Source organism: Zingiber officinale, chromosome 7B (genome assembly GCF_018446385.1).
Source record: "Zingiber officinale cultivar Zhangliang chromosome 7B, Zo_v1.1, whole genome shotgun sequence".
Classification (NCBI taxonomy): Eukaryota; Viridiplantae; Streptophyta; class Magnoliopsida; order Zingiberales; family Zingiberaceae; genus Zingiber; species Zingiber officinale.
This window is the reverse complement of record NC_055999.1, coordinates 109,692,957-109,707,255: the sequence shown is the minus strand read 5'-3', so window position 1 is coordinate 109,707,255 and position 14,299 is coordinate 109,692,957. Positions and strand designations below refer to the sequence as shown.

Sequence of the window (14,299 nt, the reverse complement as noted above, 5' to 3'; positions counted from 1 at the left end):
ACTTATTCCAACTTCTATAAATTTATATAGTGCCCTATAATCTAAATGTCATTCTTTAATATTTTTTAAAAAATTAATATCACAACTTAATACAACAATATTATCACAGTGTTAATTTTTAAAAATTAGCATCGTTGTGGTACTAATTTTTAAAATCAATACTATAGTAATACTAATATAATTAAATGATGATGTTAATTTTAAAAATTAATATGACAGTTGTTGCATTTATATAAAAAGAAAATTTTAATTTAATTCAATTGAAGAGAAAAGATAAAAGTGACGGTAGGAGAGAGAGCATAAAATAAGTAAAAGAAAAAAGAAAAAAAAAAGGTATGACTTTTAGGCATTTGTGATGCACCTTTGGGAAATTGTCGATTTTTGTATTTGACCACTTAATAAATTTATATTTCTTTTGGTCTTCTGGAGTAATATGCGGGATAAAATTCTTCAATTTTCTTTTATTTTCTCTTTTGAAAATTCACTATTGTGGCAAGTATATTTATTATTTAGTAATAATTGTATTATCTTTCATATTTATACTCTCGTTATTAAATCGTTTCTAAACACAATTTAATTTTATATTGATTAATTAAATGCGAATATAAATAAAATTTAAATATAAGATACTAATTATTTGCTTTTTTTAAACAACAAATATTTTATATTTGATGATAATTTTGTTCCTCCTTTTCTCCGCGTGAGTGTGAGGGCTGCGTAGGCAATCGAACCCCTCTTCACTGCATAAAGATTCGATCACTCACTGGCGAGCGATCTCGGTAAAGTGATGGCATCTGCGGCGGCGACTGCGGAGGACGTGCTCCCGCTTCTGAACTCGCAGGCGTACTTGGAGGGCCATGCCGTGGGAGAGGCGCGCGCCCTCGTCGCAGACCTCTGCCGCCACTTCTACAACCTCGGATGGGTCACCGGGACCGGCGGAAGCATCACCGTCAAGGTCCACGACGATGCCGTCCCTAAGCCCCATCAGCTGATCGTCATGTCCCCTTCTGGTATGCCTCAACGCCCTTCAGTTTCAGTGAATCGTTCCTCCTACTCTGATTCTTTTTTTTTTTACATTAAAGTTTGTATTTTTCGAGTTCTAATGATTCGTCGATGTATGCTTTTGTTGGTTTCGATCGAGGTCAGGGGTTCAGAAGGAGCGGATGGTGCCGGAGGATATGTATGTCATGTCTGGGAGTGGCGCTGTTCTGTCTGCCCCATCGCCGAAACCCTACCCGCACAAGCCCCCTAAGTGCTCTGATTGCGCTCCCCTCTTCATGAAGGTAACTCTTCTCCGTTTTCTTTGTTCTACTAAATTTTGGAAAGAAATACACGAGAAATCTCTGTTGAAGTTAGCTTTAGCAACATTGGAAGAAACCTTGAAGCTTGGTGCGTTCAGTAGATTGTTTGAGAAGTTTAGCAACGAACTTACTGATCATGCAGATACATGCATCATAGCTTGTTAGTTACTTGAGTGATGGAGTTTATAGTATACTGTCTTAGATCCTCATAAAATCTATTGCAAAAAGGGCAAAAGAGTTGAAGAACAGTCATCTGTAGAAGTTGAGACCATGCCCCCAAGATAAGAGAATATATGGTAGCTCCTGTCTACTAGTTCATCATTCATGTTTCAGTTTTCCTTCTTTTTTTAATAAAAAAAATGAATTTGGCTCTTTTATTTATTATAAATCTTCCTTTATAATGGGAATTTGGAGTGTTCTTGATGTCAAATTGCCTTGCGATTCTGAAATACTTTTGGTTAAAAAAAAAACGTTCATGTGATGCATTTTTTAATATCTTGGATCTTTCTCAATGTTTTTCTTTTTTCATAATTGGTTTTTGGATCAGTTAACCATATCTAGATTAAAATTTCCTAATTGGAGATATATGCCATCTGCTATTAGCATATTACTGTGCTTATATTTTACTTATTTTGTTTTGTAGGCATATCTAATGCGCAATGCTGGGGCTTGTATTCACAGTCACGGAATGGAGTCTTGCCTTATAACAATGATCAATCCTTCAGCGAAGGAGTTCAGAGTAAGATCTAAATTTTTGTGACAAATGCATTCATTTATTTGTTTTGAAATTAATGCAACTACTGTTCTTTCTAGCTCATTTTAGTAAAGTTACATATTCTTTTCTTTACCATTGTTTTCATTTTTTGTTCTCCCTGTGTGTATCTCACATGATGTGCATATCTCTATTTGAAGAATCCACAATATCAAAAAAAAAAAATAGCTCGGTGCACGAAGCTCCCGTCAATGCAGGATCTTGGAGAAGGGTCTATTGTACGCAATCATACCTGCTTTGCAAGAGGCTATTTCCAAGAATCCACACTAAATCTTAATTCTTAATTCTCTTAAACAACTGCAGCCTTAATTCTCTTAAATGACAGCAGCCAACACACAATGGATTTAATTTTGTTTGTTTTCTTCTTTAATCAGTAGCTAAAAAAGAGTTGTGGAGTAGGTTACAGTGAGATAGCTTTCTAGTGCACTAACAATTTTGTAAAGTTGCTCCTGTATCAGGATTTGAATCAATGTATTTCATTTAATCTTTTGTTGCATACAAAACCAAGTCTTTTGATTATGTGAGAATTTTGAATGAAAGATTGCTGACTAGTGACTTGAGCAATACTGCATTTAATCCTGACTTAAAAATAATTTATTCTTTTCAGACTCTTAGATTGTCTCAATTGAATGAGTTATCCACAAAACATTATCAATAGGTGATTTAACCAAGAAATAATGAGCTTTCTGCAAGAGAAAGGTACTAAGGAGTTCAAGGTTAAATCAAGATAACTTCACTTTCTTTTCATAATCATTCCCTCTAAATGCATTTTGGTTGAATGATTGCTCCCTGATTCATCTTGTAGATTCAGATTGAGAAAGCTCGTAATCATATTGTTAAAATTGGAGAGTGTAAATTAGTTATTCTAATTCTTACTTGAATGGAATTCCTTTGTCTTCATGGAATATAAAAATATACCTTGTTTCTTGGTCATTTAAAATTAAAATTCTAGAATAGTAGAGATGCAAATAAAGTAAATCATTTTCAATGTAAGTAGGTCCAATAAGCTAAACTAATTCATGGTATAAATTTCAATATACCATCTCTCCATGGTGTTGCCATAGCTCAACCTAGATTCCTTCCTATTGTTCCCCTTGTCCACACCTTATGACCAAAAAATCCTGATGATGTCACCTCATCGTCTCTACTCTTATTACCACCAACCCCAATGCTCCTCCTATACTTTTCTCCATGAAATTGTGCGCTGACAATTCCCTCAGTTGCTCGTGCAAATGATGGCATTGTCACTTGCGATGCCTTCAGTAACACCCCTTCTGCCTTGTCAGTCTTGCCATGTATGCAAATTGCAAAGCAATGCCCATCAAGGCACAAGCACTAAATGTGCCCCTCCTTTAGGTGACGACTGAACCTTGAGGAAGCTTGTATGCTGCAAGAAGCTAGTGATGTTTGTATAACCCATTGAGAAGCATAAATTTCATTGAAGAAAGGGAATGGATTATCTGGGTGGTAGGTCCTTTTACTTTTGGGGAAAAAAACTGGAAATGTAGTCCATGGAGTCCAGACAAATTAAACAAATGAAATTAATTCATCAACTATCCTTGCCAATTGGGAAGGAAGGAGGGGGAGCTTGTTAGTTGAGCTTCTTTAAATCCTAGCTTGGTTAACATAATTTTTTTTACTTCTGTAGACATCCAATTCTGGTTGCTTTGTAGTTTTAAACATTGATTATCTATGTGTTTTTCTGATGCAGATCACTCACATGGAGATGATAAAAGGAATTCAAGGCCATGGTTATTATGATGAGCTGGTTGTTCCGATAATTGAGAATACTGCACATGAGCGTGAACTCACTGAATCCCTTAGTGAAGCTGTATTATTTTTTCTAAATATCTTTAGCTTTTTACTAAAAGCCTCAATTTTTCAACATACTTCTGTGTGATACGTAGTTCTAAGGCATAGTTGTGTATTATCTCTGAAACAAGCACAAGTTCACATATTTCGATGAGTTGCAAGATAATTGATTCATGTTTATTATAAGTTCTCATTGTTGTTTAATACAATGTAGGGAATTTATGGTTGCTCAAATCTTATGCACACAGGCAATCTTAACTGGTGTAACCATGTTAAGTTTTGCCATTGTTTGCACTAAAACTTCATTCTTATGCTTTCAAACTAGAGCCTATATATTTCAAAAAAAACATTCAAGATTCTGGTAGTGAATCAGTTAGTCCTTACAGCCACATATGCAGCTTCACTAAGTTTCAAAATTTTCTAACACTTGAAAACTGCATTGTTAATCCAGGTGATAATTATGCTGTTCTGCATTGGTTTTATAATGATTAATTTTTTATAATGTAGTTTGATGTCTACTAATAGTTATATGGAACTTTAATAGCTATTTAATGTTGTTTATAGATGGCAGCATATCCCAAAGCAACTGCTGTGCTTGTCCGAAATCATGGGATATATGTCTGGGGAGACTCATGGATTAATGCCAAGACACAGGTTGATTTCTTGTTGTAATTATTCATATGCACATTTGGCAATCTCATCACAGGTTGATTTCTTGTTGTAATTATTCATATGCACATTTGGCAATCTCATCAGTCCTTACTTCCTAAGCAAATCATTGCACAAATTTCTGGAAGTAACCGTAACCATTGCAACTTGTCTGCTACTGTATATGTAAATTCGTAACAGCCAATTTGAATTGGACTTTTACTTTATTAACTTTCTATTTCTTAATAATATATTTGACTTATTTGGTGGTGGAAGATTTGGAACTATCATAGTCTTGTGCCCTTTAAAATTTTAAAGCCTTGTAGCTAAACATATTGATTACAAATAGAAACAGACCAGTTTGAACATGAATTAAGAATTTAGTTAATTTAACAGGATATCTATCTTGTTGCGGTGTGTGGCTAACATTTACCATGTTAAATATTAAGGTTTCAAGTCTTGATCCCTTGAGCTCATCAACTATTAACCATAATTGTCAATATTGTACAAAATTGAAATAGAATGAAATGAATCACTTACCTTATATGATTCTGTACTTGAAATGACCACTTAGTCAATGAAATTTTCTTGGATAATCCAACTTGTTCACAATCCTCTCTATCCAAAACATTCTATTTTAAACTTCTATGTAGTATTCCTCTGACTATTTCTATTGCAATTCCACTCCGTTATTTATTATGTCAAATACCAAATTGGGAGGGGCTGAAATTTCGGTTGGTAGCAACTGGCCATGGTAGTTGCCACACAGTACAACTACCATGAGCAGTTGCATTTGCTTTTTTTTTCTTCTGGTTGTGATCCTGCCCACATAGGCAACCACTGTCATCTTCCTTTAGCACATAACAAGGAAGACTCATTGCGGGCATTCTGTGCAACATTTTCATACCAATAGATTGTGTGACCTGGCAAAAATGCATTTGTTAGGCATGAAATAGTAACTTCAACCTTTTAAAGAAAAAAGACTCATTGCGGGCATTCTGTGCAACATTTTCATACCAATAGATTGTGTGACCTGGCGAAAATGCATTTGTTAGGCATGAAATAGTAACTTCAACCTTTTAAAGAAAAAAAGTTAATAATTGATCTTGCTATAGCCTAGACTTGCCTTTTCTTGTTGTATTTATATTCCTTCAAAGAACATGTTAAATGAATTCAATTGTGTGTCCATAATCACTTTTCTCATGAGACAAGGACCACAAGGTTGGCAAGCCAAGCAAAAACTTTCCTTTTCTAGTCAAAATATACAATTGGTATTTAACCTATTATATATACATGTTTTAAGGGCACTTGATAGCAAACTATAAATATAAACAGCAAATAACAATGAAAAGGATTAAGAGTAATATTTTGAGGTTAAACTTAACCTCAAAGGGTCTCATACAGTGGAAAGTTGATCCATTCTTCTACTATTTTTTAATCGAACTTGCACACATGGTATTAATCATGTGCTTCAATGTTTGTAACTTCTCAATGTTTTATAAAACATTGTACATATTGGTTTAATTGGTACTCAATATCTAACCTAAATTCTCACTTTGTAGTCATTTTAATAACTGATAATTCACATGAGTTTCATAGATCATTTTATTAAACTGAAGATGATTACAGAAGAGATTGAGATCTTGTGGTCCTAACACTGGCCTACTTGGAAATAAATAATCTATTCCCCATAAATTTGGTGAACAAATTATATATTTCTGAAATAATTAATTACCTAGATTTACCTAGTTTGCTATGGCTAACCAAAATAAATGTTACAAATCTTAAAGCCTTTTAGACCTATAAAAATTTAAAACCTCTTAAAATTTTCCAGTCACTCCACCAATCAAACATTCGGTTGATATGATTGGTTTCCAAGCGAAATAATTGCTTGAGGCAAATGAACATGTAAGAAACAACTTAATTAGGGTGACTCTTGGAGCTAGATTAGTGTGGTACTGGTCAACATATTGCTCTCTATCAGTAAATTCTATTGAATTTTAAGGTCGTCAATGAATGCTGTAAGAGTTCATCCATATAACCCTAGTTCATCATCCATGTCAAAATGCTGTACATTAACAAAGATGTGGTGTGATACTGTCAAGCCATCTCCAACAACTTGATGCTAGATTGTTAGGTAATCCTTTGTGCTTCTTAGATTTGATAAACAATCAAGTCTGAATCATCATTATTGACAACATCATTATGATCAAGCTATGCTTCTTTTAATAAAGCGGTATTGCCATCAAGCTTTGATTGTTCCAACAATGAATCCTATTCTCCTATTTAGCTCTATTCAAAATGTTCTCACTGATAATAGTCAGGTTAATTAAATTATTTTTATTACCTTAACTAATATTTCTTTAAGTGTCCTCTACCCTCACACAAAAATTCAACTCTTCTAACTATGGAATCTATTGCTAGCCTTTCACAATGTCTATAAACAACCAAGTCCTTGTCCCTCTTTATTTATTTTTTTTATTAGGCTTGATTAGTAAACCAGCAAGCACTAGCAGCTAGCTCATCTTGATAAGTTTTGTGGGTCCTTATATTCTTTGCGTAAAGCTAGACACTGAAATATCTACATTTGGCATGGGTAAAATGTTTTTATTAAACAATGTGAAAAAGGGAAAAAAATACTAATCATCAAAAGTCAGGAAATAATAAATTGAAACAATAAATTATTTATACTTTTTTTCTTGTCTTCTCAGCAACCCAATTGAGCAAACTAATGAAGCCCTGATTTTGAGGTTGTACTTCAACTTGATCTAAAACCGTATATATATATATATATATATAAATTTTTCATAATATGAAGTAATAGAGGCAAATAATAATTGGGTATGTATAAATATGTTGTAGTTTAGTAACAATTCAAAACACTATATCTGGTTTGCAATCTCCCTTCTCTCCTCTCTGAACACAAACTCCATGAAGGTTTCACTCATATAGATCTCTATGTAGGATACCCATGCTAGCTTTATAGTTCTTTATCTCATGTACACGTCAAAACTAGAGTTCGGGTTCTACTCTTGCCTCATGTCTGTTCTTGATGGAGCCTACTTGAAGGAGGTGTGGAGATGAGGATGGGACTTTGGTGAGTTTGACATGATCAGATCACCAATGAGGTGGTTAACACCTAAGACAACATGTTGATGTGCATGTAATATAACATGTAAGTTTGTTGATTTTCATTTGCTGTGAGCATGCCACATAACACCCTCAGGACGAGATAAATCACAGAACCTAATAGTACGTATTCAGTTGTTCATGAATATAGATCTTATATTGAAAATTATTCGTAGATAGAGCTCATGGACAAAATAATTTTATGTATGCACATTTATCAGCTAGTTTATGCAGCCTAGCCACATCGAATAAGCATATTATATAATTTTAGAATTTCGCACAAGTTGTATATCCAATATATCATTGGATAGCAAATTTTGATAAACACTTAGATTGATACTCCTGAAACAAGAAATGTAACCACAGCTCCTTTTTGTGCAGTTGACTTCTTAGACATATTTGCTGGTCTACCTTTCATGAGAAAATAATGTAAAATAGTCTTGTATTTATTAATCAATTCTTTTGTCAGACACTTGTATATACCCTCTTCTGGTATCAAACACAAGTTACTTCTTAGACATATTTGCTGGTCTACCTTCTATTAGAAAATAATGTAAAATAGTCTTGTATTTATTAACCAATTCTTTTGACAGATGCTTATATATACCCTCTTCTGGTATCAAACACAAGTTATCTCCTTTTATGTTATTGGAACAATGAATTACATTTCACAATGGAGAGATGTGTTTTTTAGCAAAATATCTAGTGAACCAACCTCTTGACATGGTTTGTTATGACCTTGATAGCAATATCTTCCCTCTGCTATTAAGCCCTTTTTGTGCAAGTACAGTAGTTCCTTATCATCCATTCTTTTACAGCTTCCTCTATGCCTCAAGGGATTCCCACAAGTATAATCTGGGTCTTTGACAGAAACAATTAAATCAGGCTTTAATGTCGTTATTTTGTATGAAATAACTGGAATGATGCTGTTCTATCATGTATGCCTATGGCTCAATTTTAGCTTTACCACGACTGTCGTTTTTAACAGTCATTCTCCTCTATTTCCTACCCATCCATTGTATATTCACACCATTACTTTGGAATTATGATCTCTTTCTTGGGTGTTTTTCAGGCTGAATGTTATCATTATCTTTTTGATGCTGCACTTAAGCTTCATCAACTAGGGATCGATTACAGCAGTCCAGGTCACGGTCCAGTCAACTGTCTGAGTTCATTTCAAAACAAAAACAAACCCCTAAGCTCAGGGTTAGCAAATGGAGGACATGTTCCTGATCCCTCAAGAGTAAGTTTAATGTATTCTTTTCGTTTCTCCAAAACTCTTGTAATGTGGTAGTTACTGTCTGTGCGCATTTATGCAAACTTATGTTCTATTGTGGAACAGCAGATCATTTTGGCAGTAAACTATCTCTTCTTTAGCCATCATTTTATTTGTTTTATACTTTAACCAAACTAATATCTATTCAATTTAAGTTTAATCTGATCTTCATGCAGCATTGCATTGTATTGGATATTGAAGGAACAACCACTCCTATAACGTTTGTTACTGATGTCCTTTTCCCTTATGCACGTGACAATGTGAGGAAACATCTTTCTTCTACATATGATTCTGATGAAACTAAGGATGATATTAAGCTATTACGAGCTCAAGTAAGATCTGACTTCCATTTTTTTTTCTTTCCAAGAATGCATATTAAGTTTATCCAAGTAATATACTTCCACTCTTTACTTTTGATGATGATTTGATCAAGAACAACTTCATTTTGTAGGTTGAGGAGGATTTGAAGCAGGGCTTATCTGGTTCTCTGCCTATTCCACCTAATGATGCTTTGAAAGAGGAGGTTGTTGATTCTCTTGTAGCTAATGTGGAGGCAATGATAAAGTCAGATAGGAAAATTACTTCTTTAAAACAATTACAAGTAAGAAATACCCATTTTTACTTAATTTGTTCATCATATTTTTTAAAAAAAAATTTGGGTAATTTATTTATTTTTCTTATTCAGGGTCATATTTGGAGAACTGGATTCGAGAACAAGGAACTGCAGGGGGTTGTTTATGACGATGTTCCTGAAGCTCTTAAGAAGTGGCATGAAAGTGGCATAAAGGTGAAATTCGTTAATCCTGATGTTGTATATGTTTACAGCTATGTGATATCCTTTTAGTTAATGCTTAGTTTGTGTTTCTGTATATGGATGGTGGGTTAGTCTGTTATGAGTTCAAAAAGTGGGGAAATAAAGTTGATTCTTGATGCAAATAATAATCAGGAAATGGTTTGAGTTTGTTGCTCTCATCTAGTGATTGCTCCTTGCATCTTATTTAGGTCAGCTGAACGTTTAACAACTTCTCATCTCTTATTCTGTTTTCCTTCTGCAATCCTCTGATAACTCGGATAAGAAATATGATTTTTTTTCCAAGAAGTTTCTTTTTGTTGATAATATAAACCATCTGAAGTTTTGTTTTACTTGGACAATGCACATAATTTTAAAAAATAAGTAGTTAGTGTTAAATCCAACATTTATGATCACAATCTTGTAGTTTTTACAATGTATTTTAAATTTGAGTCTTGGTTCAAATATGTCCTAAGAGTCCAGTAGAATAAACCAGTATTTAATTCTAATTCTGGTCTTCAGTCACCTACTGACCTTGGGAACAAATCACGTTTCCCTCGAGTTTCATTCCAAAACTAGGTTATATTCGTGAAGTGAATTATACTAATATAACCATACGTCCATACATCTGCACTGTTAGTATCATTGATAACACCATTTGAACTTCAATTTGGTACAACTCATACTAGTAGTTCCCCTTTTTTGCATTTCATATATCTTCTAAGGGTTTTGCTATTCCAACTTCATTAAAATGTCCAAATTTTGAGATTCAGAGTATCTTCGCTTTTTCATGTGAATTATATGCTAGTCTTGCATAATACCTAGCTAACATATATATATTTACATTGATTATATTGTATAATAAATTTGAGATTATGTGTTTCACAAAGGCTATTTTTTTAGAAAGTTTAATCAAACCTATGCAGTTGTTTCTTCCTTTTTTGTCTTGGAAATATCCAGTCCTTTTCGTATAGGTTTTTGGAACATAAGTCATTACTTGGAGCATGATTTTTTCGAGCAACATTGCTCGAAGCATGATGTTCTTGTTAAATATTCGTCGGTCTTTGCATGTTTCAAGAAACACGGGCGTTTGCATTGCAGGTTTACATATATTCAAGTGGTAGCAGAGAGGCCCAAAGGCTTTTATTTGCAAATACTCCTTATGGTGATTTGAGGAGGTATTTGTCTGGATTTTTTGACACCACGGTCGGGTAAGCTTGTGCATGTTTCCTCTGTTCCTGAGAAAGCTCTTTGCCAGAAGTAACCCTTCTTTTTCTCATCCACAGTAACAAAAGAGAATCACACAGCTACTCTGAAATTTCATTGTCAGTGGGAGTCGATAAACCATCCCAAATCTTGTTTGTAACCGATGTCCATCAGGAAGCCGTGGCAGCTAAGGCAGCTGGTTAGTGCATACTTTTCTGGAATTCCTTGCTTAGTTTAGCATATATTATACTAGAATATGGAGAAAACATAGGCTAAGTAGTTATCATGTGATTCGGTTGAAATCCATATTGTTGACAGGCTAAAACATCGAGCTTAGATTTATACGTGACTGATTAAATCTGAATTGGTTTTTCTGGTAGTCTAATAAATGGTATTCTTTCTAACTTCAGCTTAAAAGAGTAGACTTCAAACTTGTTCTAAGAAACTAATTCCATTAAAGTTTCTTTCAACAACGATGATTGCCTTTGGCAAACTACAAAATGCATTCGAACTCGTGGTTTGCTCTTTCGTTCTTATTATTCATTGTATTCGTATATGTTAATTAATTGTGCGCTTTTAGGTCTCAATGTGCTCATCTCCATTCGTCCTGGAAATGCAGTCCTTCCAGAGAACCATGGCTTCAAAACTATTAGATCATTCGCAGAAATATAAACCAAGACAGGTTATCTCATCTTTCAGCTCATAATTATCGGTATCGAGAGATTATCCTACTCTTTTGAACTAATAAAAAGAGTGCCAAATAAGAATGTTTAAATAGACACCTTCAGATCTATCTTTCACCAGCAAATGTATTTTAGTAGTATATAAATAATTTCTGTGTAATCTTTGAAAAAATGGAGTTGCCGTGCAATTTCAAGAATGCATAGGATGGAACATGTTTTCTGATATGGATGGAGTCTGTTTCGATATATCCTTTTGGATTGATGTTGAGGAATAATGAGAGTAAATTAGCAGCAAAAGGTGAAATCGTCACTTCGATGGTCCTTCCAAGTTGACCCTTCATTGTTTGGAAGGGAGGTAAATTGAAGACTTCGCCCAACATCAATAGCACATGCAAGTAGGGGTTGAGACAATCAACAAGGTATTTCGTATATGTTGGCAATATCTTTACATGAATCAACTATGTCAGTATGTGGGAGCAACAATGAGATTAAATGCTTCTATGGAAGGATTACAATGAGATATTCTTTATGATATAGAAGATTTCGAATCACTAATATGGATGGATGTCTAGATATTCTTTCGGATTGATTTATCAATTGGATGATTTAAGATTGAGATAAAAGTAAATGCTCTCTTTACAAAGTATTATTTTGCTCAAGATAGCTTTCACAGTATCTGCATGAATATTTACTCTAATAGATCTTAGGATTAATTTTCAGTAAGTGTAAAATATTTTATTGGATGTTTGACCTTTCCAATGCAAAAGGATGTTTTGCTAGAGCAAAATGTCCTTTGTAATGTATTTGTTTGTATTTTTTTTTCCATGGGCCTGAATCATTTGGAATGTGTGAAATTATTTTTTATTTCAATATTTTGCTCAAGATACAATGAGACTTATTAGATAAAATAGAAGTTTAATTCAAGTGTTTGAATTTTATTTGATTGATTCTGAAGTGGATAATTATATATATAATTTATTTATTAGATAAATTGGAAGCACAATTTATAGATATTCAAAAGTTGATGTCTAAAATATTTATCTCATTTTAGAATATAAATCTTGAAATTTTTAAAGCCTTGGACGAACGGAAGAGAGAAGCCGTTCAAGGAGTGCAATCGCTCAGTAATATTTAAATCCAATTTAAGCATAGGTAAGAACCGGCTCTTGAGTTTGTTAGAATTTTAAGTTATCTCTAATTAATGATTTAATTATATTTTTATGGTTATTTTAAATTATTTTTATAATAATCTCAATTAGTTTTATTGATTATCTTTGAGATGATCGGTATGATTCTATGAAAGTTTTTCAACGGCTATCAGGGTAAATCGAGAAGAGTACGCAACGGTCAGTCCAGCATCGTTTGATTACGTTCTTCATTTGGAAACAAAATTTTTATAAATATATCGTAGTTGAAATTTGAATTGAAGATATTTAGATAATAATCTAGATGTTTTATTGTTGCACCATGACTCGGGACTTAAATTGTTTTTGATATGTGGAAAAGAGGATATTCTTTAACTGTAAAAAAAGAATAACACGTTAAAAATATTCTTTCTTGTTTATTTATTTATTTTCCAATATTTAAAATTTATTTAGGTGTTAACTACTTTAATGATTTTATATAGTATATCATCCATTATCTACATTTTTATAGTCAATTCTAAAGGAATATATATTATTTCTTGTATTTTAATCATTTTTAAAATTTAATAAAATGTTTATTATCTGAATATAAATATGTCTAATAGAAAATACGAATTTAGATATGAAAAATATATGAAAAAAAAGGAAGAAAATTCTATTCTATCCCAAAAAGATGGGATATAGATAGATTTATCAAAACTGAAATGAAAAATATAATGAATTCTCTTAAAAGTAAATAATAGTAATAAATTATAAATCTAATTTATCAGATATTAATATCAATAATTTAGAAAATGAATTGATTGATAAAAAGATACAGAAATTAATTATATTGATGGCACAGTTGTAAGATCTAATTGTACATAGTCGATGGTAAATTTTATTAGATCGAATTGATATCTCTCGGATTAATCGGTTAGTTAAATATCTGAATTATAAAAAGTTAAAAAAAAATCAATTTATGCTTTTGCAAATGATGAAAATTCTTAACACGTTTTATCGTTCCATCCAAAAATTATCAAATGGAAAATATGCAAGAAGATTATGGGTATATATATGAAAACATTAGATAAAATATTTTATTTTTATTATAAAATATTTAGTTAAAAGTTAATTGCAACTCTATTAGAGATTGGAAAATGCTTGATAATAAATTTAAAAGTCCTGAAACAAATAACGGTAATTTATCAAATCACGCACTTAGACATCTTAATTGACCAAAAAAACGTATGTTACTTTGGTATTTACCAAAAGATGTACTTTTTCAAGTGCACTTCCCTTTTTATCGTTCTGACAAATCAAACTTTTTTTGTCCTTTTTCTTTTCTCCCTCTTCTCTTTCCTATCTCCTCTTTCATCAACGACATTTAAGATTTAGTTAATTTTTTTATAACATTTTAATACATTTAGAGAAGCTAAAATAAACTATGAATAGCAAATTTGAACTCCGTGTAATCTCAGAAATCCACAGGAATTGAAATAAGTACAATCAGAGCTCTCTAGGTCCATCAGTGGGTTTCGGTCAAAACCCACTAATG

General features: G+C 32.7%; 1 protein-coding gene across 1 annotated transcript; it reads left to right on the top strand.

Annotated features, from left to right (window-relative positions):
* The first annotated feature begins 693 nt into the window (after positions 1-693).
* LOC122006862 (probable bifunctional methylthioribulose-1-phosphate dehydratase/enolase-phosphatase E1 1) lies at positions 694-12,174 on the top strand. The gene is made up of 12 exons (XM_042562523.1): positions 694-1,010; positions 1,147-1,283; positions 1,945-2,040; positions 3,785-3,904; positions 4,450-4,539; positions 8,735-8,905; positions 9,115-9,270; positions 9,390-9,539; positions 9,624-9,725; positions 10,830-10,939; positions 11,015-11,133; positions 11,515-12,174. Exons 1-12 carry the CDS (start codon positions 788-790, stop codon positions 11,604-11,606), a joined length of 1,566 nt encoding a protein of 521 aa, XP_042418457.1. The 5' UTR covers positions 694-787; the 3' UTR covers positions 11,607-12,174.
* Positions 12,175-14,299: the final 2,125 nt, after the last annotated feature.

Bases quoted from the DNA above. Each gene is read 5' to 3' on its own strand.
- LOC122006862 (XM_042562523.1), top strand. From the start codon at position 788: ATGGCATCTGCGGCGGCGACTGCGGAGGACGTGCTCCCGCTTCTGAAC. The intron at 8,906-9,114 runs GTAAGTTTAATG...ATCTTCATGCAG, and splicing joins ATGTTCCTGATCCCTCAAGA to CATTGCATTGTATTGGATAT. The intron at 11,134-11,514 runs GTTAGTGCATAC...GTGCGCTTTTAG, and splicing joins CGTGGCAGCTAAGGCAGCTG to GTCTCAATGTGCTCATCTCC.